Genomic DNA, 27,129 nt, shown 5'->3' with positions numbered 1-27,129 from the left:
AATTGCCTTATGACACCCAAACCAGAGCACATCACTCCTGTGGTCAAAACCTCCAATCACTTCAGGAAGAAGCCGGGGCTGCGGGCTAACATGATCATCTCTTTTTTCCTTCCTACTACTCTACTCACTGTTCACTTGGCTCTAGCCACACTGGCCTCTTGCTGTTGCTTATGCTTCTCGGGCATACATGAGGGGCCTTAATACCATCTTCTGAGTGGAGGCCCTAGGTCTATCCCTCAATTCCTATTGTCTTGTCCTTTCTTTTCCTGTAGACTTATTACCACCTGAAGTATTTTAATTGTTGACTTGTTTATTGTATGTCTCCCCACGCTAAGCTCCACAAAGGCAGGGATTTGTGGTTTTTTTTGTTCACTGCTATTATCTGCTGGTGCTTAAAACCATGCCTGCAAATAGTGCACAATAAATGTTTACAAATGCTTATGTATAAAATCTCAAAACTTTTTCCCAGAGACACTCAGAAATTCTGTTTAAATACTACTAGATGGCCCTCCATGGCATTCTAAGGAAGAGGATCTGAAAAATCTCTTCCTACATAATGGCCAAGAACTCAAGGCTCAAAAGATCTGCCTTAATTAACAGGAACAGAGCTTACATACAGGATACTGACCTTCTGCAAATTTGTTTTCCAGCTCAGTGTTTCCAATGGCTTTTGCTGCTTGACACATCTGTCGAAGCAGTTCTTCTAGGCGCCTCATACAACGAATTATGCTGCCTATAAAGAAAAGGAAACAAATCATTTATAAAATGGAGATAACCAGGACAGTAGAACTTTTGTTAAGAGGCAAACCTAGGAGAACATGGGATGATTAGCTAGTAGTACTCTGAGGGACTTCCCATGCAGTAAATGAGGCAGCTGACTTGACTGGCTGCCTGAAAGGCACTATGAAGAATACAAAGGCAAGAAGTTGAATTTTCCATGCCTAATGGTAGAGAGTCCTGGATTTATTATAATGTGTGCCCCTCAAGTTATCTTTTACTAACAGTGGGGAGAGTTAACTCAGGAGAATGTAACTTGAGCTTTGATAAAGGAAAAAATAAAAGCCATTTGACCAACAGAATCAGCATAATCCAGCAGCAAGTGCTCACGCAGAGCACCTTCTCTCCTGGTGCGACTATTCAAAAGCCAAAGATAATACCGCACAAGGGCCCACACCCCAAAAGACAACATTCCTGGCTGCAGAACCCACCTATGGGCCAGAGCAATGAGAACACGATGGTGCTATTTCATGTTAGGGGAGGTTTGTGAGAGGACACTGGTACTGAAGATCACCAACACACAGGTTACCTTAAAAGACAAACGAGGACAATACCCTTCCATCTCCTACAGATAGAATGTTCACCTACTTTCGATTGGGTTCACAAGAGTAGGCTGGGGGCACCAGGAATTAGAGGAAAAAAAGACTAGAGGGGAGACCCAGGTTCTAGCCCACATTCTGCCACTGAGGTATTAGCTTTGGGATCTAGGCCCTTACTCCATCCATTCTCATTTCTAAGAAACACAATAATAATAAATACTATTTAAACAGTCTGCCTGCCCTCATTTCATGTCACTTGAGATAAATGTACAAATTTTGTTCCCAAGCAAAACTGAAGGACTACAAAGTCATGATATAGCCCTTTAGCCAAAATATTCAAAGTCCATAGGTTTTTTTTTTTCTTTTTTTTTTTTGGTTGTCCTCTCATTAAAAGGTTCATAGAGTTCTGGGAGAAAACTCCAGCCCTCAAGTACAGCCTATTTCCACAACACAACTCTGTCAAAATTATTTAGGACCTTAGCAAGGGTCTTTACTAGATAGAGTAATAGCGAAATGGCAACCAGAACAGAGACATAAATTCTGTAAAATCCAAACAATCACATACATACACATCTTATAATAACCCTGAGGACTTTATTGTATTACAGGAGAGTAAAGTTACTGATGTTCATAATGACACTTTGGCATCAAGGAAAGCAATGAGGCTGCATGTGTTTTAGGAAAGAAGGATGATGTTCAACATTTTCTGAGTGCTTGTTTTGTGGTAGGTCTGTAATATTTCATGTAAAACTTCTCATTTGACATCTACAATTTGACATGTACTGTCATTATCCTCATTTTACAAAGAGGGAAAAGAAGAAAAGGAAGTTGCCTACATAACTTGACCATGGTCAGAGTGAGGAGTAAAGGATGGAAATCAGGATTTGAATCCAGACCAAAGATTCTAGAGCCCAAGCATAAAAACTGTATTATAGTACCTTGCAGAAATAAATATAATTTCTAGGAAATTTTCTTTAATAAATGTGTATTCCTTTATATATTTTAACATTTTATTTATTCGTGAAAGACACAAAGAGAGAGAGGCAGAGACATGGGCAGAGGAGGAAGCAGGCTCCGTGCAGGGAGTTCAATGTAGGACTCTATCTCAGGACCCCCAGATCACGACCTGAGCCAAAGGCAGACACAACCACTGAGCCACCCAGGTGCCCCTATATAGTTCAACTTATAATTAGATTTAGTTTATACATTAAAAATCAGAAAATTCTAAATCTTTTGTTTTTAAAAAAGATTATTTGAGAGAGCGAGAATGCATGTATGTGCAAGTGGAGGGAAGGGCAAAGGAGAAGAAAAGGGAGAGAATCCTCAAGCAGACTTCCCGAGGAGCACAGAACCCGACACAGGGCTTGATGCCAGGCCCCCGAAATCATAACCTGAGCCAAAACCATGAGTCAGCTGCTTAACTGGCGGAGGTACCCAGGTCCTCTAATATACTTTTTTTTTTTTGGTCTTCCAATATTTTGTAAGATTTTTAGTCCTTACTCTAAAGCTCTTCATTTCTGTAAAAATCTTCATTGCCAGGCAGTGCCAAAGAATTTACATTAATGAGTTTCTAGAGGTAATAGGCAGTAAAAATTGGCAAGTAGGATGCAGTCAAATAAAGGAGTCTGTTTTGTGAATTTGGCAATCAGAAAGTCACTGGTGTCTTATAGTAATTTCAGCAAACTACTGTGAATCAAGATGGAAATGGAGGGTAAGAACTAAAGAGGGTCTATTCTCAATTACTCTTTCTGAGCCTGGCTATAAAAGGAATTCTTATTCCTTAGGATGAGGACAACAAAATACCTATTGCTCTTAACCACTACATTACGTTGGTAGCTGAAAAAGGTGCGTATGAAAACTATAAGCATATTTATATCCTAATATGGCAATACTGAAGAGGGTGCAGAAAAGAGTGGAGCAAGGCTCTGAGATTCAGAGCAATGGGGGAAGGGGCCATCCTCTGGAATGGAAAGCATAAGGTACATGAGTTTCTAGATAAAGAAGACAGGCCTAATGGTTTCTCCCCTTTCCAATGATGCACAAGTGATCACCTACAAAGCAGGGGGCAGAGCTACAGTAGACGCCTGACATGCCATGTCCACTGTCTCTTAAAGTAGAAAGACCAGGGATTACAGTTCAGCTGTGCCATTTACTAAATGAGGGACTGTATTAGCAGTTAGGAGTGACTTCTTTGTGGGTGATAAGAATATTATAAAATTAAATAGTGATTATTGTTGTACAACTCTGAATACACTAAAAACCACTGAATAGTACACCTAATTAAAAAGGGTGGATTTTATGGTCTGTGAATTATATCTCAATGTGAATTTTTCCAGAATGGTGATGTAAATCTGAGGTTAAAAAAGATCAATGACACTGAATTGCACATTTAAAATGGTGAATTAGGGCAGCCTGGGTGGCCGGTTTAGCGCTACCTTCAGCCCAGGGCCTGATCCTGGAGACCCGGGATCGAGTCCCGCATCGGGCTCCCTGTATGGAGTCTGCTTCTCCCTCTGCCTGTGTCTCTGCCTCTCTCTCTCTCTGTGTCTCTCATGAATAAATGAATAAAATCTTTAAAAAATAAAAATAAAATGGTGAATTATATAATTATGTGTATTTTGTCACACACACACACAAAAAAGGTAGTGATTAGTCAGAATTCAATTTCGCTTCCTACACTAGCCCCTGGCCCATGACAACTACTTAATTTACTTCGTCTTTATGGGTTTGTCTATCCCAGACATTTCCTGTAAGTGGAATCCTACAATAAGGTTGCCTCTGGGTCTGCCTTTATTTTAACTCAGAACCTGTGTGTCCAAAGTTCATCTACATTTTAGCATTAATCAGTATTTCATTCCTCCTATAGCTAAATACTACATTACACTGACACACCACAATTTATTCACCCACAGATGGACATCTGGGCACACATGCAATCATCAGATTCATCTGGTGCTTGAACGGGACAGTATAATTTTCATTGAGGATGGAAAGCAACACCTTTCTCTGAACAGTGTTTCTACCTCCAGCTTTCTGGCATTCTACAAAGTGGTCCTCCATAGTTCATGTCTCAAATCTCACTTAATAAAGTTAAACTTTAACATCTAGGTGTTTTTAATGAGTCTGACCTGAGGTCAGGATCACAAATGTATTTTCCTGCAACTATTTACCACTTGATTCCAGCTCAGGCTAAACCCTTTCTGGAGGGCAGAGACTGCTGTTCATGATGCACCTAGTCCCTGATCCCCACTAGGGTCTCAGTATTATTCATCAAATGCGTAAGTATCAAGTACTAATTTCTACATAATTTAGTACTAAAATGTTGCCAAAAGTGAAAGAGAAATGATACATGTTAATAAATGGTTACTCTATTATTATTAGCAAAAGTATTTCTAAGAACAAATCCACTGGAAAATCCCTTACGAGGCTAAGGGAAGGGTAAAACTATGCCAGCTGAAAGGTGTTTGAGAAGACCATTTACTCGAAGCACCATATGGGAATGCACTACATGGTAAAGTTTCAAGTGATAGCACATGTCATTAGGAGAGCTCCTGTGACAAAGTAAGTGAAAAGCAAGTCCTTCATGTGTAGTCAAGAGTACAATATTGTTTCTATAGAGATAGAAATAAAATTTAATGGCCCCTGAAAGCTTACAGTGGCTCTACTCTATGATTTAGACTGAAACCATAGGTTTGAACCTCTACAAGTACTGTTTTAAATTGTTCTTCCAACTTAGTTTGACAGAAATAAGCAGCAGCCACATTTTTATCATTTTCTCCAGGGTGATAACAGAGGAGATAATTACTTGTATGAAGTCTTCAAAATTCTTCAACTGAATCACAATATTAGCTCCTCTCTTGCAGTAGGCATCCCCTCAAACATACTGTGCCAGTTAATGTTTGAACAATACTTAAAACTACTTCTGGAGCTCATGACATGAAATGATCACTTATTTTCACAAAAAGAAAATTTATAATCTAACTGGAAACAAATATGGTTTGAGTGAAGGGCATTTTAAAGTTCCAATGCAATCATTTTCTGCCCATAAAAGTAAAGACACAATATACTATGGGCTAGACCTTTGATTACAGTATTTTTCCAATTATATAAAGCGTGTACAGCAACAAGATGAGGAGAGAATGGCTATTCTGAAATAGAAGAACTCAATAATAGCATGGTAAAAAAAGGGAAAGGCACATAGTATGATGGAAAAAGGAAACACTCTCTCCTATATAAATCAAGGTTCTTAGTTATTTTTTTGCTGTTTATGTTTTTAAGAGTTAATATATAGTCCATCTCAATTTTAGAAAAAGTGTAGCTAATATAACGGCACCCAGACCAGAAAACCATGGAAGATTACACTGATGGTATCCTCAACTTCAAATTATAGTTACAAACTGAATTCCTCAGATTTTCCAACTTTGACTCCTCACGCAAAATGTGATATAGAAATAGCCCCAAGGAACTGAAAGGGGGGAAATCGATTTCAGGAATGCCAGTATGTTCTGGATAACTACAAACTCTCTTCAATATTAGCAGTTTCAGATCTCTTTCTCCATACTGTGAAAACTCTTCCATTTAAGTACAAAGAACAGAAAAAACAGTCCACAAAGATAATTTTGTAGGCCTCCCTAAATATGCAGGTCTGTTGCGTCTTGATTTTTCTTCAAACTATTCTCCACTATGAATCATTATTATGTCATTGTGTCTGACTTCTCAAAGAAGCAGATATTCTATAAATATGAGCTACTGACAAGTCTTAGAATTATTTAGGCAAGAACAGTCATTAGTTTCATCCTTATGTTCCAAAAAGATCCCAGACTGAAGACTGGGGGTGTTGTATGTATGACTGCCTTTGCACCTTCACAACACACAAGCTGTTATAATGCACCTAGGTTCCTACAGGCAAAGACAGTGTATACAAGTGAGCCAAATGTCGTGCTTCCCTCTTCTCATATCCTCAGCTATTGCTCTTCACCATGAACTATTACACACCATCTTGCCACTCCTACAAGCATGAACTGTCAGTGGATGGAGATGGTACAATATAGGTTAGCATGTGAGAAGTCTCTAGGTGATCCAAAATTAAAGGATAAAGCATTATATGGTGCTTAAAGTTATCAACTATTATGTGACTTGTAATCACAGAGGCCGGGGCTCAAATCATAGTGCCATCATATTCCACACCTCCATCACCTTGGTAAAATTATTTACTTTTTAAAAACTCAGCTTCCTTGTGCAAAGTAGAAATAGTATCTATGGGCAGCCCAGGTGGCTCAGTGGTTTAGCGCTGCCTTCGGCCCAGGTCATGATCCTGGAGATCCGGGATCGAGTCCCATGTCGGGCTCCCTGCCCGGGGCCTGCTTCTCCCTCTGCCTGTGTCTCTGCCTCTCTCTCTGTGTCTCTCATGAATAAATAAATAAAATCTTAAAAAAAAAGAAAAAAAGAAAAAAAAGAAATAGTATCTACCCTAAGCTGCCATTTTGGTGATTACATCTAAATTATATAAAGTGCTTATTGCACAGTGCCTGGCACACAGTAGTCACTTAATAAACCTTAAATCCCATGAAGTTCAATGTCATAGTTGAAAATTTTAATATTCTATTGCAGATATGTTTGACCTATGCATCATAAAAACCCATGATTCATAAATTCAGTAATCTCTTAGTCTTTAATACTATCAGTTGAAAAGCATGTAATATTGATGTGTCAAAAATAGAATTTTTCTTAAAATACAGCTACAAATAATAGCATTTTAAATATTCTTATAATAATCTCTATGAAATCCAAACTCATTTAATTTTTAAAGAGTTCAGGGATCCCTGGGTGGTGCAGCGGTTTGGTGCCTGCCTTTGGCCCAGGGCGCGATCCTGGAGACCCGGGATCGAATCCCACGTCGGGCTCCCGGTGCATGGAGCCTGCTTCTACCTCTGCCTGTGTCTCTGCCTCTCTCTCTCTCTCTCTCTGTGACTATCATAAATAAATAATAAAAAATTAAAAAAAAATTAAAAAAAAATTTTAAAGAGTTCAATGTAAATATCCAATTTGGTAAATATCATTCACCATTATAAATTTCTATATAAGCCAATCATTTTGAAATAAATAAAACATTTTTAAAATGGTCTGCTTTAGATATTGTGGGTTTTTTTTTTATTTTTATAATGATTATTTCTTTTATATTCCCTCTGCCTTTTTTCATTTAAAATTTCTCTTCAGTTGAGTAACAATTATTCTTCAGTCTTTTAAAATTCTGCTCATTAATTGATTCATGCTTAAGTAATCTCACTGAAGCCAAGTCTGTTATTAGAAATGCAGTGATGGACAGCATTTTCAGCTCTGCTGTCTTTTAGTGGAATTAATATAGTAAGCCTTTATTTTTATTTATTTTTTTTTTAAGATTTTATTTATTAATGAGAGACACAGAGAGAGAGAGAGAGAGAGAGAGAGAGAGAGAGAGAGAGGAATAGAGACACAGGCAGAGGGAGAAGCAGGCTCCATGCAGGGAGCCCGACATGGGACTCGATCCCGGGTCTCCAGGATCACACCCTGGGCTGTAGGCGGCACTAAACCGCTGAGCCACCTGGGCTGCCCTATAGTAAGCCTTTAGAGAACTGCCAAGAGATTAAAAAAACTGACACAACTTACTAGGATCATCTGTGATGACATTACCATTCCAATTTATTACCAAAAACTACAAATAATGTATTATTCTTGTTTAGTTAAAACAATGCCATCCTAACTAAGTATATTTTTGTATCAAAAAGGAACGTATATATATATATATATATATATATAGAGAGAGAGAGAGAGAGAGAGAAAAAATTTAAACATACCTTCAAAGACATCTGTCATTTTGCAGATATGGGCAAATGTAGCGCCTGTTGCCCAGGTATATACTACATCCATTAAGTGAGGTTTGAATGAGTTTAGGTAAGTTTCCTCATCAATTTCCAGTTTGGCTTCTGCTGAAACTTTTGCAATTCTTTTAGCACATTCCTTTGAAAACAGAAGATTACTTTACATTTCTTACTTCTTATTTATAATCTCCCATGTACTTGTTTTCTTTAGGTTCCCAGAGCCAAAATTCCACAAGGTCCCTTTTTCTTCCTAAATGTCCACAGCTTGGATATTCTGTGCTTCTAAGTCGTGACAGTGGCCCTTCCACTGTAGTTGTTTCCCCAACTGTAATGTTTCCCCAATTACAATGAAGTAATTAAGAAAAATTTATCAAAAGCATGATTTTCATCCAGTTAAACGTTTTCTACATAAAAAAATAGAAACTCTTCATTAAAATCAGTTAAGAGTAGCATTTAACTAATCTCTAAGTATTTCATTAACAACAACCAAAAAACCCCAAAGATGTCAGTAACAAAACAGATTTAGAAAACCAGAAATCCTATGGCAAAATAATATTTTTCCCCAATAATGCTTTAAGAAATAGAAATCTTATTTTTTCCCTCACAATGATATATTCAGATTCACTCTTTTCTCCTTGGTAATATAAAAGGTCAAAACCACCTAGTCCTTTGTAAAGTCCCCCGGTTCTGAAAGTTTAAATTTCTTAGTAATAAGGAATATTAAATGTTCCACTGAAAAGGCTCTTTTTATGATTCACTTTTCTTCTCTTGCAGTGTCATATAGTTCATCTTTTCTTGTCGTTCTGTCTAATGTTGAAAACAGATAAAATCAGTTCTTCTTAAGAAAATCATAAAGCACACAAATTCATTATTATAAACTACTGGGGCTTTGAGGACCCAGGAATAATTAATTTCTTAGAATAAAACATTTTAAAACCTTATTGTAAACAAGAATGGAAAAAACATACAAAGAATTAAGCTAACTAATCCTAGTTCATCAACACGCCATTCTTAATACCAAAGAAAACAATGCAGGCACTGAGTTGTTGATATTGCCTATTGACATTATGTAGGTGTTAACTCTGTACTCAATAACTCAATACAATTTATCACACTGGTGGGGGAGAATGTTTAATTATTAAAGTAAAAAAAGCACAAATGATGTTACCAACATAGAATAAATGACAAGACTAAAAAAAATTAATAAATGACAAGACTAACATCAAGTAACATTTAATCTTGAAGGAAGTGGTCTCTGTGGAATAATAAACACTAGGATAAGACTGTTAAAAATGTTCATTTTACATACACTATTCATAAAATATGCATTTCAAAAAATTCCTACCTGCATTTGACGAAGTGGTCCTGCTAACTGCTCTGTTAATTTGGGCATCTCACTAGACTATGAAAGAAAAGGATATAAAAACCTAAGTTTTAAATGCAGTATATACTTTCTGCTGCAACAAAGAAAACAAAGCTTTCATGATATCCATCACTGTCAAATTATAAGACCTTAGTTATTAGCATTTACAGTTTTTAATGACCTTAATTGATATAAATGAAATTACCACTCCTTTTATCCTAAATTATATTATTACATATAATATAATTTCAGGGGAAAATATTACATAGCTAAATTTACAATTTACCAGTTATTTTCTGTGGCCACATATGGACTGTAGGGAGAACAAATATTATAAACATCCATAGTAGTTTAGTTACATCAAAATTATTATAAACTATTTTATTACAGTTTGACTTTGAAATGATTTTGGCTCCTAGGCAACTCTCTCACTCTGTGGAAACTAAAAATTTGGCATAAGAACATTAAAAGTAGTACCATCAATTTTTATTTTACCCAGATATTTCTACGTCTTAAAAGTTTAACCTGAGTTAGTGTTCTTAATATCACCTTCCCACTAGTAAAAGATTTGTCAGTTCTCAGAATAATAGGAGTTTCAGGTACTACTATACTAACTGGGCAAATAAACTTAGATAAGTGGCTTGAATTTTATGTGTTGGTCTCCTACTCTGTCAAAAAGAAATAAAAGGTCAGATCCTCAAAACCCATTCTATTGTGACTAAAGACAGTATTTGTGAACAAAGTCTGACAAAAGTAGCCTTACACAAAAATAAAATTATTATAAGAATGTATGCATGTGTGAGACAGGATTTAAATTATAGGTAAAACTTCTAAAAAAGATATTATAGGTTAGTTGCAACTGTTATGTCTTTATTTTAAGCATCAGTATTTAGACAGGACTGGTTTTGTTTTACCTATTATATGTATACTATGTAATAAAATAATGACTTAGGTTCTGTATTATTCCTGTCCCCCAAAAACAAAACAAAAAACCATGATGCACGATGAAAAAAAACAAAACAAAATGGACACAATGAACTCAATTTCTCAGTTTGTGAACTCAAGACTATTTAACATCTTAGATTTTGTGTCCATTCACAGTTAACGGTTACTGACCACTTCCCTAGGCTCGTCAATGTAAACAGAAGCCACTGGTCCTGACATAAGCAAGCTAAGTGTGATTTCACCAATCCTTTGCCACCAGGAGTGTTTACAGTTTGTTCCTCATCTCTCTGTTAAGTCTCAATTCAAATTTCACTCTCTTGATGAGGCCTTTACTAATCACTTTATTTAAAATAGTAACCCTATCCCAATGATTTCAATCTGTCTCCTTCTGATTCACTTTCCTCCAAAACCTTCTTCACCATTTGACAAAAATCTGTGTGTACTTTATTTCTTTATTGTTTACCTTCATCTACTAGCATATAAATATCAGGAAGGCAAAAAATTTCTGCTGTATCTCTGGTACCCAGATCTGGGCATTGCACACATGGATTTTAAATAAATATTTGTAGTTAGTTGACATTTATACTCTAAAGATCATCATCTTTAAATTACTTTTAATGATATAAAAAATGCAAGGACACAGTTTTAGGAAGAACACATTTCTAAAAAGAAGTTAATATATTAAGCAGACTTTTTCATATTTATAACAAGTACCTTACTATGTTTAACCTTTCCATCTGGCTAGAAAACATTCTTTAAAAAGTATCAACAAAATTCCATGTCACTTTTAGTATAATTTTCCATCTTGATGTTGAAAGGCACCACCATAAGAATTGATGATACATATAACACAGTGTGGTTTCACTGAACAAATCTTAATTAACCACATATAGTGACATCTTGCCCACAAATTTCAGAATTATGGTTTGGTTAAGCACACTCCTTTGAAGAAGTAACATACTTGGGCTCTCAGAAATTTTATAGTGCCACATAAAAAAAAAAAAAGAAATTAGCTATAAGACACAGGCAGAAGAGCACCAATCCCAAAATCATCTTCAAATCTTAGGGCTTTTCAAAGAGAATTTGACAAATATTTTTAAAAGATTTTTATTGGGGATCCCTGGGTGGCGCAGCGGTTTGGCGCCTGCCTTTGGCCTAGGGCGCTGATCCTGGAGACCCGGGATCAAATCCCATGTCGGGCTCCTGGTGCATGGAGCCTGCTTCTCTCTCTGCCCCCCCCCCCCCCCGTGACTATCATAAATAAATAAAAAAAAAAAATTAAAAAAAAAAATAAAAGATTTTTATTTATTCATTTGAGATAGAGCAGAAGAAGGGGGAGTGGGAGAAGTAGACTCCCTGCTGAGCTGGGAGCCTGATATGGGGCTCAATCTCAGGACTTGGAGATCATGACCTGAGCCAAAGGCAGACAGATGCTCAACCGCTGAGCCACCCAGGCGTCCCTTCATGTTTTGAAGAGCTGCTGATAGTGAATTGACTACTTTAATGAAAAAAATTACTGCAAAACCAGCAGTGAGAATCCGACAGCCTCTACCTCAAACCTCACCTATGACCAAGTAAGACTTCAGCTGCTTGGAGAATCAGTTGCTTCATGGTTGTTCTCCATTACTGGGAGGAGTGATACTAATTTAACCTCACTATCCCCTTTTATTTTCAGTCTTTTGCCTAATTTTATTTTCATTCATTCATCCTTTTCTTTCTAGGACTATCTGATCAGACCAGGTCTTCAAACAATGCATTGAGTAACAGAACAAATTTAAAGCTTGGAATATGGTTAATGATGACTATCCACCAAAAAAATCTTATTTCATTCTTTCTGATAATATGTATTTAATTATTTAATACATTCTTACTATATTTGTATTAAGGATAGTGATTTCTAATTAACATTATCCATAATATGTAAATATGAAATATTTTTGTTAAAAATATCCATATTATTAAAATTAAATTACAGGATATGTGAATTAATAAGGTACATTAGAAATCTATTAACTCACATTCTCTTGAAACACAAAGCAGCTCAGGAGTGCCGTTGCCTGTTCTGCAGACAGGTCATTGAAAAGGCCATTAAACATCATCTCAGTTAGAAGGAGTTCATCAGCACTAGACCACCACAAAAAAAAGAGAGAGCAATTTTCAAATGTCATAATATACAAATACAAAAGGTATACACACATGCTTAAAATGTACAAAGTTTTTAAAAAAGATTTTATTTATTTGAGAGAGAGAATGGATAAGAGGAGGGAGGGTTAGAGGAGAAGTAGACTCCTGCCGAGCAGGGAAGCCCAATGAGGGACTCAATCCTAGGACTCCAGGATCATGACCTGAGCAGAAGGCATATACTTAATGGACTGAGACACCTAGGTACCTTGAAATGTATAGTTTTTAAATAAAATCTATTATTTGACCATGAGAAGTTATCAATGAGGAATAACAAAGATTAAGAAAATGGCAGGCCTTATACTTTCCAATGTATCAATAATAAATGTAAAATGGTTATTTCATGTAAAAATCCCATTCTACCAAACACCAAAATGCAAATGTTTACTGAAATAAAGAGCTACTATTTCTTAACTATCAGTTTACTGGGAAAGACAGTCATCACTACTTTTTCTCTGGGTTCAAGGATCAATTTAATTGTTTTTAAGCTGTATAAAAAATAATTTATAAAACAAAGGGATAATGAAAAGCAATTTCATTAGAAATCTTAATAAAGACACACACTGCATTCCCAGTGCTGAGAACATATATACCAAATGGCCAATGGCTTTAAATGCAACTAATTGCTGGTAATCAACTGTCATCCATGAATCTGGATTATACCCATATAAGTAAATTCAATTCCAAATTTCAAATACATCTCCAATAGGTACTAGCTTATCATTTTTTAAAAAGTTATTTATTTATTTATTCATGAGAGACACACAGAGAGGCAGAGACATAGGCAGAGAGAGAAGCAGGCTCCCTATGGGGAACCTGATGTGGGACTTGATCTCAGAACACTGGGACCATGACCTGAGCCAAAGTCAGATGCTCCACCACTGAGTCACCCAGATGCCCCGATACTAGCTTATCATTACTTCTGTTTTTCTCCTGCACTTAACACTATCAAAACATACTACTGACTGTAGATTTTAAATTTATCTCTTTTAGGGATGCCTGGGTGGCTCAGCAGTTGAGTGTCTGCCTTCGGCTCAGGACATGATCCTGGAGTCCCGGAATCGAGTCCCGCATCAGGCTCCCTGCATGGAGCCTGCTTCTCCCACTGCCTGGCTCTCATGAATAAATAAATAAAATCATCAATCAATCAATCAGTCAATTAATCTCTTTTAAAGTGTAAGCTTATCATTTTTTTTGATTCCTACTACCTTTAAAAAGTTTCACAAATTGTAATCCTGATGAAGAGGAAGGCCATCCTTTTTGCTCTATAATTGTACATTTTCATATTCAGGTTTGTATTACCCAACAGATTTTTAAAAATCTCCCCATCTTTTTCTTACCAATTTCCTTGTATTTACAATTGTATTTGACCGCTTATAAACCATACCAATGACAATTTAGCAAACAAATCATAAAAGATAAGACTACTATAATAAGTCCTTATAAAATGGGATAGGCCAAGTGTTTAGCACAAAACATTACATAACTTCTGCCTGTTGAACAGAAAGGAAAGTAAAAGAGTAAGAATCTTAAAACTTTCCTTTTGTCCTTAGAGATACATGATTCACTCACTGATTCTTGAGTTTGAGAATTACCTACAGTCTAAGATTTTGCTTTTACAATTAATTTCATCATCATCACATTGTCTTCTGATTTGTGTAATAATTGCAAAATATCTCTCCTGTTTTCTCTTTGCCATCATGGGTGGAAAACAAAAAATTCTGAATTCTCAACTGTGTTCAATGGAAGCTACAAAAGACTACAAATATAGTGTTTCTAGATTTCTATAATCAAGGTTCCACAACGTTTATAAAAGGGTTTAAAAAAACCCATTTAAAAAAAAAACCCCATTTGGTAATTGTGAGGGTGTTACCTCTACTAAAAAAAAACAAAAAACAAAAAAACAAAAAAACCCAAACTTTATTTTTTTATTTCTAAAAAAGTCATGACCATCAATCTTCTTTTTTTTTTTTTTTAAGATTTTATTTATTTATTCATGAGGCAGGCAGAGACACAGGCAGAAACACAGGCAGAGGGAGAAGCAGGCTCCCTGCAGGGAGCCCAATGGGGATTCGATCCCAGGACCCCAGGATCACGACCTGAGCCAAAAGGAGATGCTCAACTGTCAAGCAACCCAGGTGTCCCTATCAATCTTTATAGTTTTAGCTACTCAAAAATAAAGTAAAAAATTAAACTTAGGCTGATGGTAAAATGAGAGTTAAGTAAAGCAAAGAGGACAATACAAGTAAGGCAAGACTACTTCAAGGAATTACATATTACTATATAAACATCAGTAAGGTGCGAGGCAGACAAGAAGGATAATCACACGGGGGATCCCTGGGTGGCTCAGCGGTTTAGCGCCTGCCTTTGGCCCAGGCGCGATCCTGGAGTCCTGGAATCGAGTCCCGCATTGGGCTCCCGGCATGAAGCCTGCTTCTCCCTCTGCCTGTGTCTCTGCCTCTCTTCTCTCTCTCTCTTTCTCTCTCTCTCTGTGACTATCATAAATAAACAAATAAATCTTAAAAAAAAAAAAAAGAAAGATAATCACAGGAGAGTGATCTAACAGGTTATACAGGTAATTATGCAAATATCAAGTTGAAGAGCTTAAAATAAGACTGGAGAATTTCACAGCAAGTTTCACAAGATCTAGGAAAAAATATGTAGGAATTAGGATTTGCAGTGGGAGTGAGGAAAAGGTCAGGTTAAGCGTTTAAAGAAACTGTGGGATGTGGCTAGAAAGGAAAGGCCAACAACACACTAAATTATGGAATTTATTCTAAAAGCAATAGGGGGAAAAAAAAAGCAATAGGGAATAAATGAAAGACTTTTACCAAAAGAATGAAATGATAGGATCTGTACTGTGGAAAGAATACTGAGAAAGTATAAAGTATAGGTTATACTCAAGACACGAGATCCAAAAACTACAGCTTCTGCAGTGCTCTGGCAAGAAATACTGAAGGCATATTAGTGGGAAGAGTTAAAACAGCACAGAGGTAGAGGAAACACTCAGGAAGATGAAAGAGAGAGAGAAGGGAGAGGAGTCTAGGATGACTCCCAAAGTTTTGCTGTTAGTGGCTGGGTCTTAATTTAGAAAGAAAGAGATCAGATGGAGAAGCAAATACTGGGGAAAATTAACATACTTGCATATGTGATACTGTTCTATCTCTCTAAAGTCTTATGTTAGAATAAAATCAATACTATTATCCCAAGACTCAATCCAGCTACAGATACCTAAGAGAAGATTTCTTTATTGATTGTTAAATACCGTGTAATATTACAAAGAAATAATTCCAGTAACATTAATTCTGGTATTTGAATTAGTAAACCAGTGCTGTGGTCTAGCTTTAGATCTAGACCTGGGTAAATTATTAACCTTATGATGCCTACATCTCTTTAATTACAAAGTAGGAAGCAGGTTTAAGCAGGTTTAAGCAGGTTTAAGCAGGTTTAAAACCAGAAGCCAAAGCACCAAATCTAACTTGAACAAATGATACATCTGGTTCACACAGTGACTAAAAAAATAATTCTGAATTAGTTTGTGAACAATTAAAAAACCAAGGGATTTCACCTAAAATTCTGGATTTTTGGCTTTTCTAAATTGAAAAATCTGTTATCACATTATTCTGTAATAATTGGGGCTGGGTAGTTGCTGCCCCCTTTTGGTGGCCAAGAATTGTTCTGGTTACCACACTGTTTCCTTCTGGCCCCTGTTAGACGTGAGTTCTTAACATCCAAACTAAACAATCACAAGTATAATACAAATAAGTCTTCCCCAGAAATGTCTAAAACCATATACAAGGCCTATAATTCTCCAACCCATCCAATATAGGGCCATGGTAAAAACACAAGAAACTGCTGCAAAAAACATCTTTAATGAACTAAATGAGAATAATGGTTATAACTATGGACAAAATAAGAATTCTCTTCAAGCTAATGGAAATCACATGGGATCCTGAGCCAGAACCATTCAATAGGCCCTTCCTGAATTTCTGACCTACAGAAACCAGAAGAATGAAATGACTGCTGTGGTTAATTAATTTAGTTTTAAGGTTATTTGCAGTATGTCAAAAGATCACCAAAATAGTATCTTATATTCAAGTTTTGTGCTATGGCCTGTAAAATGCTATGCTGTAATTCCCTTAGCCCAAGACTTTTTTTTTTTAAAAATTCATGATAGAGAGAGAAAGAGAGGCAGAGACACAGGCAGAGGGAGAAGCAGGCTCCATGCTGGGAGCCCAATGCGGGACTCGATCCCAGGACTCTAGGATCGCGCCCTGGGCCAAAGGCAGGCGCCAAACCGCTGAGCCACCCAGGGATCCCCAGTCCAAGACTTTTAAATAACATCTCCTATACATATAAGATAATGGTTATCAGAGTAAGTTTAAAGTGGGAAAATGTTCATAACTGAAAAAGAATTAAGAATACAAAATCTTGTATAAACGAATATCACAAATATGTAAAAACTACACAATGCATTAAAATAAAAGGGAAATATATCAAAATGCTAACTGCAATGGTCTTAAATAGTGAAATGGAAGAGATTTTTTAAAATTCTCTTTTTCTAGTTTCTCAATTTCATTATCAAAAACTCTATTTACTATGTAAGGTATTTTACAAGCTTTGTATTTTTAAGATAGCTCTTTTTTTCCGAAAGATTTATAGCCTTCATATAGAAACAGTCTCTCATTTTAAAATCAGTTTTCTAGAACCAGGTTTTACCTGCTTATCTCACAAGCCACTCGTCCTTTCATCTCTATGACATCAGAAGAAGTAGCAAATCCCAACCTTCTTAAAACACGTTTGCGACATTTGAGCTCATCCATTTGTAGGACAGTTCTTGCTTTCTTTAGTTCTCGCTTTGCAGATTTAATATCTATTGCAATCTGAAGTATAAAGAAAGTTCAATAAAGCAAAATGAGATTCACATAATGAAATAAAAAATATTTATAAAAGGTTTTAATTATCTGAGAGAAAATGTGCATATGAGTGGGGGAAGGGGCAGAGAGAGAATCTCAAGCAGACTCCACAGTGAGTGCAGAGCCCAACTTGGGGCTCGATCCCACAACTTGGAGACCATGAGCCGAGCAAAAACTAAGAGTCAGATGTTCAACCAACTGAGCCACCCAGGCTCCCCAAAAGATATTTAATAAGGATACCTTACAGGTTCACCTGGAATTTCTTACTTCTATAGGATATTACACAAGAGGAATGATATATTTGTAGTATTAAATATTAGCAAAATGTTAAATATATGGAAATATAAAACCCATTTTAAAAATTTAAGGCAAAGCAGGGAGATTTAGGAGTTGTTAAAAGTTTAAGAAGTTGGAACAGAGCATGGTTCTGGCTTAAATGAGGAGCAAGGAGGAAGGAAGGTCTAGAAGGAGGTGTGAGTTTAATAGCCATCAGCTCGATGAGGTAACCTGCTGGAGGTTAAAAAAGTCAGTGGTAAATTAGGATAGGTTCTCCCACACAAGATTTGGCAATTGATCACTTCCAAAGCATTATCAGTTCCAGGTTTTCATCCTTAGGAAATTAGGGAGTAAGAGTTAAAGAACAGGAAAGATAAGGGTACATGAATCTTATCTCTTGGCTACCAATATTTCCCTCATGATGTCCTGAAATGCATTTCTTCTTTTTGCCTTCTAATTCTATCATGAGGGGATCCCTGGGTGGTTCAGTGGTTTAGCACCTGCCTTCGGCCTGGGGCGTGATCCTGGAGTCCCGGGATCGAGTCCCACGTCAGGCTCCCTGCATGGAGCCTGCTTCTCCCTCTGCCTGTGTCTCTGCCTGTCTTTCTCTCTCTCTTTCTCTGTGTCTCTCAGGAATAAATAAATAAAATAAAATTATTGTATCATGAAACTGCCGAAGCTGGAAATGGCTTTAGCCAAGAGAATAGGTTTTTATTCTACACTCTAAAAGGAAAATGTAAAAAAAAATAAAATAAAATAAAATAAATAAAATAAAAGGAAAATGTATTTTTAGGTCATCTTCCAGAATGGATGAATTTTAAAATTCAGCTCATCAGTAAATACTACATACCTTCCAAATGGTACAAGAATATATAGTACAACAATAAGAAAACACTAAATTCCTAAAGTTGAGGATTGATGTTCAGAAAAACACTGATAAAAAAAAATTTTTAGGGATTCATAGGATGAAATTCAAAGACTCTGGGATTTTGCATATGATTTATTAAGCTTCCACAGAGGAGCAGAAATGATAAAGGCAACGACAGTTGTTAATAATGGTATTTACTGACAGCTAATTATGTACTCTATTTCTGGTGCTTTATTTCACTTAATTTTTATAGCAATTGTGTAAGGTAGGTAACTAATACTAAATCTGAATTTTACCAAGATAAAAATCTAAGACAGAGAGATTACTAAATAAACTGGTCAAGATCAGAGCTAGTGAATAATAAAAATGGGATTCAAAACCACTGTCAGCCTTCAGAATCTAATCTCTTAGTGATTATTTATATTGCTATGAACAAATGTGTCGTCCTAATGCTATAAGGATAAGAGCGCTTTCTATGCTAGACAACTCTCGGCTACCTAGCATAACTCATCAAGTCTATTAGAAAAAAAAAAGTTTTCTAAAGTTTCCTTGATTGAGGATGAGGAGAGCAGAAGACTGCACTAAGTACTCAGAGGTATATAAAATTTACTGGTTAGTAGTAGAAGGCACATTCTTGAAGACTTTTTTCCCTCAATAATTTTTATTGAAATGTATTTTGGATATACGGAGTTAAACAAAAATATTATTAAAATTAATTTCATTTTAGGACACCTGAGTGGTTCAGTGGTTGAGCGTCCGCCTTCGGCTCAGGGCATGATCCTGCAGTTCTGGGATGGAGTCCCGCATCGGGCTCCTGCATGGAGCCTGCTTCTACTCCCTCTGCCTATGTCTCTGCCTCTCTCTCTTTCTCTCACAAATAAACAAATAAAATCTTAAAAAAAAAATTAATTTCATTTCTTTCCACTTTTTAAAATGTGGTTACTTTAGAATTTAAAATTACATATGTGGCTTACATTATATTTCTATTAGATGATGGTATTTTTTTTTAATTTTTTTTATTTATTTATTTATGATAGTCACACAGACAGAGAGAGAGAGAGGCAGAGACACAGGCAGAGGGAGAAGCAGGCTCCATGCACCGGGAGCCCGATGTGGGATTCGATCCCAGGTCTCCAGGATCGCGCCCTGGGCCAAAGGCAGGCGCCAAACCGCTGCGCCACCCAGGGATCCCAGATGATGGTATTTTAGATCTTTTCCTAAACATTTTATTTAAAAAAGTTTTTTTTAAAAAATTCATTTTATTTATTTGACAGAGAAAGAGCACAAGCAGGTGAAGAAACAAGCAGAAGGAGAGGGAGAAGCAGGCTCCCCAAGGAGCAGGGAGCCCAATGCAGGTCTTGATCCCATGCTTAAGTGACTGAGCCATTCAGGTGCCACAACCTCATTTTTTTTTTTTTTAATGTCCATATGGTCTTCTATGATATGGATATGTATAAGTCATACATCTAATTCCCTATTGATAAGACTGAGGTTATTTTTATATTCATTTGCTTTTTCAAACAATGCTACAAGAACTTGCTTGTACTACCTCACTTCGTGGAGTCTCAATTCCTAGAAGCAGGAAAACTTGGTCAGAAGGTGAGCACTTAAACTGGTGACAGTTGAAGGATCAAATTTTTGAAGCCTTCTTAGGCACGGCTAAGGGATGTGAAATTTATCCTGCAGTCACTAGGCCAAAAAAGACTTGTTTCCCCCCCCAAATTGTTAACTCTGTAATTTTCTCTTATTATTATAAGATGTTCTATAAACACATTATAGACAATTAGGGAGGAAAAAAAAAAAGAAGGAAAAAACACTAATATAATCTCATTGCTCATATACAACCACTCCAGATTTTCCATTTAGTCTTTTTGGTGTATGTTTTATTTGTGCTAAACTGCAATCATAGTCCAAATCAATTTTTATCATTTAATGCACCTGTACAAGAGCATTTTTTCCACGTACTAGTGAGTTTTCATAACAAGTTTGTTTAGTCCCTTAGCCAAACACCAACACCTTTTTCAGTTATGTCTGAGAAGCTCAGATAATGCCATTCTCTGTGATTTCACACCACCTTCTCTGTGGATACTTTCCAGTCACCATTCATCTAAGCTCAGGTTTCTGTGTATGTTGTGGAAATGTTCGGGATGACTCTCTGGTGGCAATATAAGCAGTAAATGGAAGCAGGAAGTGAGCTAACAGTATGGTCCCAGTGAGAAATGAACAGGACAGGATCTCAAGTGAGAATCATTGTAGCCATTACTAAAGCTTTTTATGTCTCCATTTCCTCATCTTGAGAAGCACCCTCCTGGTAAACCAGAGCATGGCGCACTATATATTCATTGTGCCATGTGGCACAGGGCCCCATTATATTATTTCACAGAAAGCTAGAAAGACTGCTGTAAAACTGTGAACTAAACATATTACTCTGTTAAGCCAGAAGTTTCCAATCACAAGCTTGTTCAATAAATAGTAGTTATCTATTTTATAAAGAGATCATTTGGGATATGGGAGAGTACAAGTAAGCTAAAATGAAATGCCTGATTCTAAGGAGCTTAAAATAATAGTTTGTGAAACAGGAAGACAAAGGTGGTAAAAGTGGTATGCGATAAAAGATGAAAAAGCTTAATAGCAAGGAGCTTTAAGTTTCAAGGAGGAAGTAACATTTCTATAGTACAAAAGATTCTAGTTGAAGAGGATAGTGTAAAGCCATATGTTCATTTCAAAAAGCTTTCCTTAAATTCATTATTCACAATGGCTCTAAGTATGCTTTGCTGGTTAGAGACTACAGTTAATTACCCTAAAAAGCTAAACTATTACGACTTCATACCACTAGGAAGGCTATAATCAAAAACACAGACAATAACAAGCCTTGGTGAGAATATGGAGAAATAACTTTCATAAATCGCTGTAAGAATGTAAAGTGGTATAGCCACTTTGGAAAAAGTTGGCAGCTTCTCAAAAGGTTAAACACAGATTTACTCTATGACCCAGCAATCAACCCAATTCCACCCATTAAAAACGAAATTATATCCACACTAAAACTTGTACCTAAATGTTGGTAGCAGAATTACTCATAATAGCCAAAAAGTGGGAAAACCCCAACTGTCTATTAATTGTTGAATCATTAAACAAAATGTGGTATATAACCATACAGTGCAATAATTTTCAGCCATAAAAAGGAATAAAGTATTAACTCATGCTACAACATAGAAGAACTTTGAAGACATTATGCTAAGTGGAGACAGGAGACTCAATAAGCCACATATTTTAGGATTTTATTTATATGAAATCACCAGAATAAGCAAATCCATAGTGGCAGAAAGTAGATTTGTAGTTGCCAGGGTCTGGAAAATGGGGGAAATATAGAGTGATTGCTAATTGGCATGATGTTTCTTTCTGGGGTGATGGAAATGGTCTGGAATTGGACAGTGGTATGGTGGTAGCTATCTGTGAATATGCTACAATCATTGAATTACAGGCTTTAAAAGGTATTACACTACACGAGTTATATTACATTAAGAAAACCTGTCAAAAACCAAATTATAATAAAATGATCTTTATCTTGTCTTGCTGATAAGAAATGACGGTTTCCTAAAAAAAAAAAAAAAAAAAAAAAAAAAGATAGGTAGATATTTCCCTGTCTTAACTGATGAAACCAAAAGGAAAGGAAAATAAAAAAACACATTCATTTATTTAGTGAAATACATAGAATTTTATGATAAAAGTAAGTTTCTGCCATACCTGTGCTTTTTTTTCACAAAGTGTATACACAGTTTCCAAATTTGGATCATTGTGAAGTGGATGAGAATACATTCTATGCTCAAAAGCCTCTACTTTCTGGATGACTTTTTTCAGTCCTTGATCCTGAATGCCCATATCATCAATAGGATCTAATAAAGGAATACCATCAGGAAAACGTTTCTGAACTTCCTGAAACAAAAAATTTAAAATTAATTTTTTCATTTTATAGACAAGATTAGTTAAGACTAAATACTTCTACGTTCTTCTATGCAGAAAGACAAATATGCACTTAAAAAAGAACTTAAATTGGAGTACACTTTTTCACTGCATTCGTTTTTGAAAATTCCTTCTAATTGCTGTACTATGATTTATTGATACAGGAATGTGTTAAATTTATTCATAAAATTCTAGTATTTAGCTCTGAATGTGGCACAACTTACTGATAAACACAGTATTTGTAATATTGTAATATTTAGGTCATTGTAACATTTTACTGTCATAAATAATCCTGTGTTAACCCAAGTACAAATTGTTTTCAATTTTCTTATTATTTCTTTGGGGCTAATTCTAGGGGGTCATTACTGAGTTGAAAGACATTAAATTGTTTAAAGGGTCCAGATTCCTATAAAAAAATTTTTTTACATGATTTAACTGTTAAATATAACGAGCATGGGAGTTCAGAGAAGGGACAGCTCATTGTAGACTGATATCCCCCCCGGGAGACTTTCAGGGTCTTAAATAGGCCTTAAAGGTAAAATATGATTTGGTGAGTTAGGGATTAAAAAAAAAAAAAAAAAAAAAAGGGTTATCCACATAAAAATTCTGTAAAATTGTCAAGAGAATTCTTGAAAGCAGGAAGCCTGCCTATGGACCACAGCTTGTTCTACTCTTAACGAAAGCATCCTTTATCTTTGTTTTCTCAAATTCTAGTACAGAGTCTTTGCTTCATAGTAAGTATTAATCCAAATGTTTGTTGACTAAATAATGACAATTCCTTTATCTTCCCCTACTGAAAAATAAAATTCTAGAATGTTATAATTCTTCGTATTGAAAATAAAACTGTTTCATTAATGTATTAACATACTAAAAATTGGTTAAAAGTCCTGGCATATGATTTAATACACAAAAATTTTAAAACAGTCTAGTTATTTTTACTCAATAAATAAAGCAAAACATATTTTGCACAGAACAGTAGCCATGTTTACCTCTGTGAGATCTCCTTTAGTAACTAACTTTGTTGCTATACTCAAGGAGTGGACAATCTTCACAAAGATCCGCTATTTCTTTTTTTTTAAGATCTGCTATTATTTTTTATTAAAAAGAACTGCCACTGATGGCAGTGTTTATAGTTTTTTTTTAAAGAAAGCAATATATTTTCAAGCATTTAAGTTGCCTTATTATAAATTATATTTATTTTTACATAAAATTTATATTTAAATGTATAAAATTAACATGTGTACCTGTATTGATTTTAAAACACTCTGTCTATTATCCACTGGCCGGAGGTCTTTAGGAATGTAAAGCCTAACACTGCTGATAGCAGACAGGAGGTGCACCAATACTGGAACAACCTACCAAGAAAAAGTTACAGAGCACCACAGTTAGAGCTACACATTTTCACATTCTGCCATTTCCTAAATTTAGCTTGAGTCCTTAAAATGAAGTTGCATTTATAATTTGTGACACACATAATAGTTGATAATAATTACTGTGGAAGCTTGTTTCTTCTCAGAAGCTGTATTTCAAAAGTAAAAACTAATTCAACCTCTAAATAACAAATAAGTGGTACCTAAAACTAAGTTATCCCCTCAATATAGAACTCACTTTCAGGTCCTTATTACTGGCACTTTTTGAACAAGTTACAGTACAACAGCACTACAGAGGGAGGAAAGAATCCTGTTCAGCTTGAGATGGCCAAGTATAAGGTCCATGTAAGCTCTGGATGGGCCAGAATGAAGGGGAGATGTATTTCAACCAGAGAAAACATTGTACTCTATTAGACATAATACTCAAAAATCACTTATCTTCAAACTAACTTTTGTGCTTTCACCTGACCAGAATATCCTTCCATCACCATCAAATATGTCATTTTGCTTCCCTTAAGTATGCTTCCTTTAAGGACACCTGTATACTGAGAAGTTAATACTTTCAAAGGTCCAAATGCATCTGTGTACTGGTTTCTCAAGGCTCCCCTTATTGTGATCACTATGAAAAAACAAATGTCATTGGCTTGCTGATAATAAATCTATCCCTAGTGTTGTTTTGTTTTGTTTTTAAGATTTTATTTATTTATTCATGAGACACAGAGAGAGAACGGCAGAGACACAGGCAGAGGGAGCCCGATGTGGGACTCAATCCCGGAATCCTGGGCTCACGCCCTGAGCCAAAGGCAAGACACTCAACCACTGAGCCACCCTGGTGTCCTGATCCCTAGTGCTTTACTGAACAGAATGTACAGCAGCAGAGCAGCTTCTAGAGTCATGAATGTTTGGGTTTGAATTCAGACTTCTGCTAGTTTCGTGACTTCGAGGAAGTCTCCTCATCTTTATAAGCTTCATTCTCCTCATTTTAAAAATGGAGATGAAATTGTACCTACCTTATTAAACTGTTTTGAGAATTAAATGAAATAATGCATGTAAAATATTTTAAAAGAGTGTCTTAACACCTTTAGAAAATGTTATTTTGTGTAATAAGCAAATATAAGTGTCAACAAATCTGTATATACCAAAACTAAAACAGTACAGATCATACTCAAATACCAAAGAGAGAAGGTGGTTTGGTAAGTGTTAATAAGTGAAAAAGATGAAGAATAAAAAAATAAATATATACTGTTTAAAGGGAACAACTACAACTTCCTATTTGAAAATGACCAAAAAAATAATACAACAAACTGTCCATTTTATTTTCTTAATTAGAGCTTTCCAACTGTTAAGCTTACAATCTGTGCCTTTTCTCTTTCCAGATAAGATTTTGGGGTTTGGTTGGGTGGGGAGTATTTTTTCCTTTCTTTCTGCCTTCCTATTTCCTCTTATTTTAATCATTTGAAATTAATCTGCAGATAACATGTCACTTCACCTTATCAGCAAATACTTCATCATGTATCTTCAAGAACAAGTACATTCTCCTGCAAAGCCATATTATATCATAAAAATTTCACAATAATACATTATCATCTAATTTACAGTTCACATTCAAATTTCCCCAAATGATCCACTAATATCCTTTATAGATACTACCACCATCACTTTCAGATCTAGGATCTAACCAAGGGTCATTTATCACATTTAGCTGTCAGGTCTCTTTAAATCTAGGATACTCCCCCACCTTTTTTGTTTTTATGGGGTTGACATTTTCTTATAATTTCAAATTTACAGAAAAGTTACAAGAATAAAACAAAGAGCTCCCATATACCTTTATTCAGATTCACCAATTATTTACATATACCGCATGTGCTTTATCATTCTCTTTCCACACACATGCCACATCCATAGTACAACTATTAAAAGAGGGAAATTTAATGTTAATACAGTCCATATTAAAATTTCACCTATTTCCCCGATAATGTTTTTTATACCACCCTCCTCTCCCACCACTCCATGCATCCAAACTAGGATGATGAATTAAATTTAGATGTAATAATTCTTTTTCTTTTTTTAATTTTTATTTATTTATGATAGTCACACAGAGAGCGAGAGAGAGGCAGAGACACAGGCAGAGGGAGAAGCAGGCTCCATGCACCGGGAGCCTGACGTGGGATTCGATCCTGGGTCTCCAGGATCGCGCCCTGGGCCAAAGGCAGGCGCCAAACCGCTGTGCCACCCAGGGATCCCTAGATGTAATAATTCTTTATTCTACTTTAATCTGGAACAGATCCTCAGTTTTTCTGTGCTTCTCAGGATACTGACATTTTTGAATAGGCTAGTTATTTTGTAGAGTGTCTCTGAATTTGAGTTTGTCTCATTATGAGGAAGCATCAGATTCAGAGTACGCATTTTTGGCAGAGGTGATTTTGCCTCTCTGTCTCTCTTATGAATATATAAATAACATCTTAAAAAAAAAGATGGAAACCGCTCAATTTCTAATGTTGTTTCTCATAATAAACACTATCCACTATCCAAAAATGGTTAACTCTCACATTAAGACAAGAAAGACATTACAAAAGTCCTCCAACAACTGTTTCCTTAGATACAAGGAAAGGAAGATCCTAAGACTTAGGTTTTGTAAACAAAGAAGGTAAATGGTTAAAAATCTACTGAATAGTTTCATAAAATGATATATCTCTACACACACAGAAATCTAAAAACATGTATGTGTATAGTGTAGTTCACACAAACTTTCTAACCTTAATAACCTCATAAAATAGCTTAAAATTCAGGCTCATGACCCAATATCGGTTTATATAAACCCAAATAATCATGTGGGTAATTACAAATAATCATGTGGGTAAATGCAAACTTGTTAGAATACCAACGATAGAAATAGACCTTTTTAATCTTTTCAAGTTTGCCATAAATCAATTTCCACTTTTAGGATAAACAAATGATAGAGTAAATAATAGGAGAAATCAGCAAGTTTAAGTAAAAACAGTCTAAATAAGTTTCAGGCAATGTCATTTCTTCAAATCAAGGCCATTAGCTAAAATATGATTTTTGAATTTTTCATC

General features: G+C 35.7%; 1 protein-coding gene across 1 annotated transcript in view; it reads right to left on the bottom strand.

Annotated features, from left to right (window-relative positions):
• MTREX (Mtr4 exosome RNA helicase) overlaps window positions 1–27,129 on the bottom strand; it is a 104,061-nt gene that overhangs the window by 985 nt on the left and 75,947 nt on the right. Inside the window, exons 20-26 of the mRNA XM_041765631.1 lie at window positions 23,927–24,037; window positions 22,467–22,655; window positions 17,382–17,545; window positions 12,500–12,605; window positions 9,519–9,575; window positions 8,150–8,312; window positions 629–733 (exon numbers count right to left, since the gene is read on the bottom strand). Of these exons, the coding sequence (XP_041621565.1) occupies window positions 629–733; window positions 8,150–8,312; window positions 9,519–9,575; window positions 12,500–12,605; window positions 17,382–17,545; window positions 22,467–22,655; window positions 23,927–24,037 (895 nt within the window). The remainder of the gene's footprint in view (window positions 1–628; window positions 734–8,149; window positions 8,313–9,518; window positions 9,576–12,499; window positions 12,606–17,381; window positions 17,546–22,466; window positions 22,656–23,926; window positions 24,038–27,129) is intronic.

This window comes from Vulpes lagopus, chromosome 8 (genome assembly GCF_018345385.1).
Source record: "Vulpes lagopus strain Blue_001 chromosome 8, ASM1834538v1, whole genome shotgun sequence".
Classification (NCBI taxonomy): domain Eukaryota; kingdom Metazoa; phylum Chordata; class Mammalia; order Carnivora; family Canidae; genus Vulpes; species Vulpes lagopus.
This window is presented reverse-complemented; position numbering and strand designations above follow the sequence as displayed.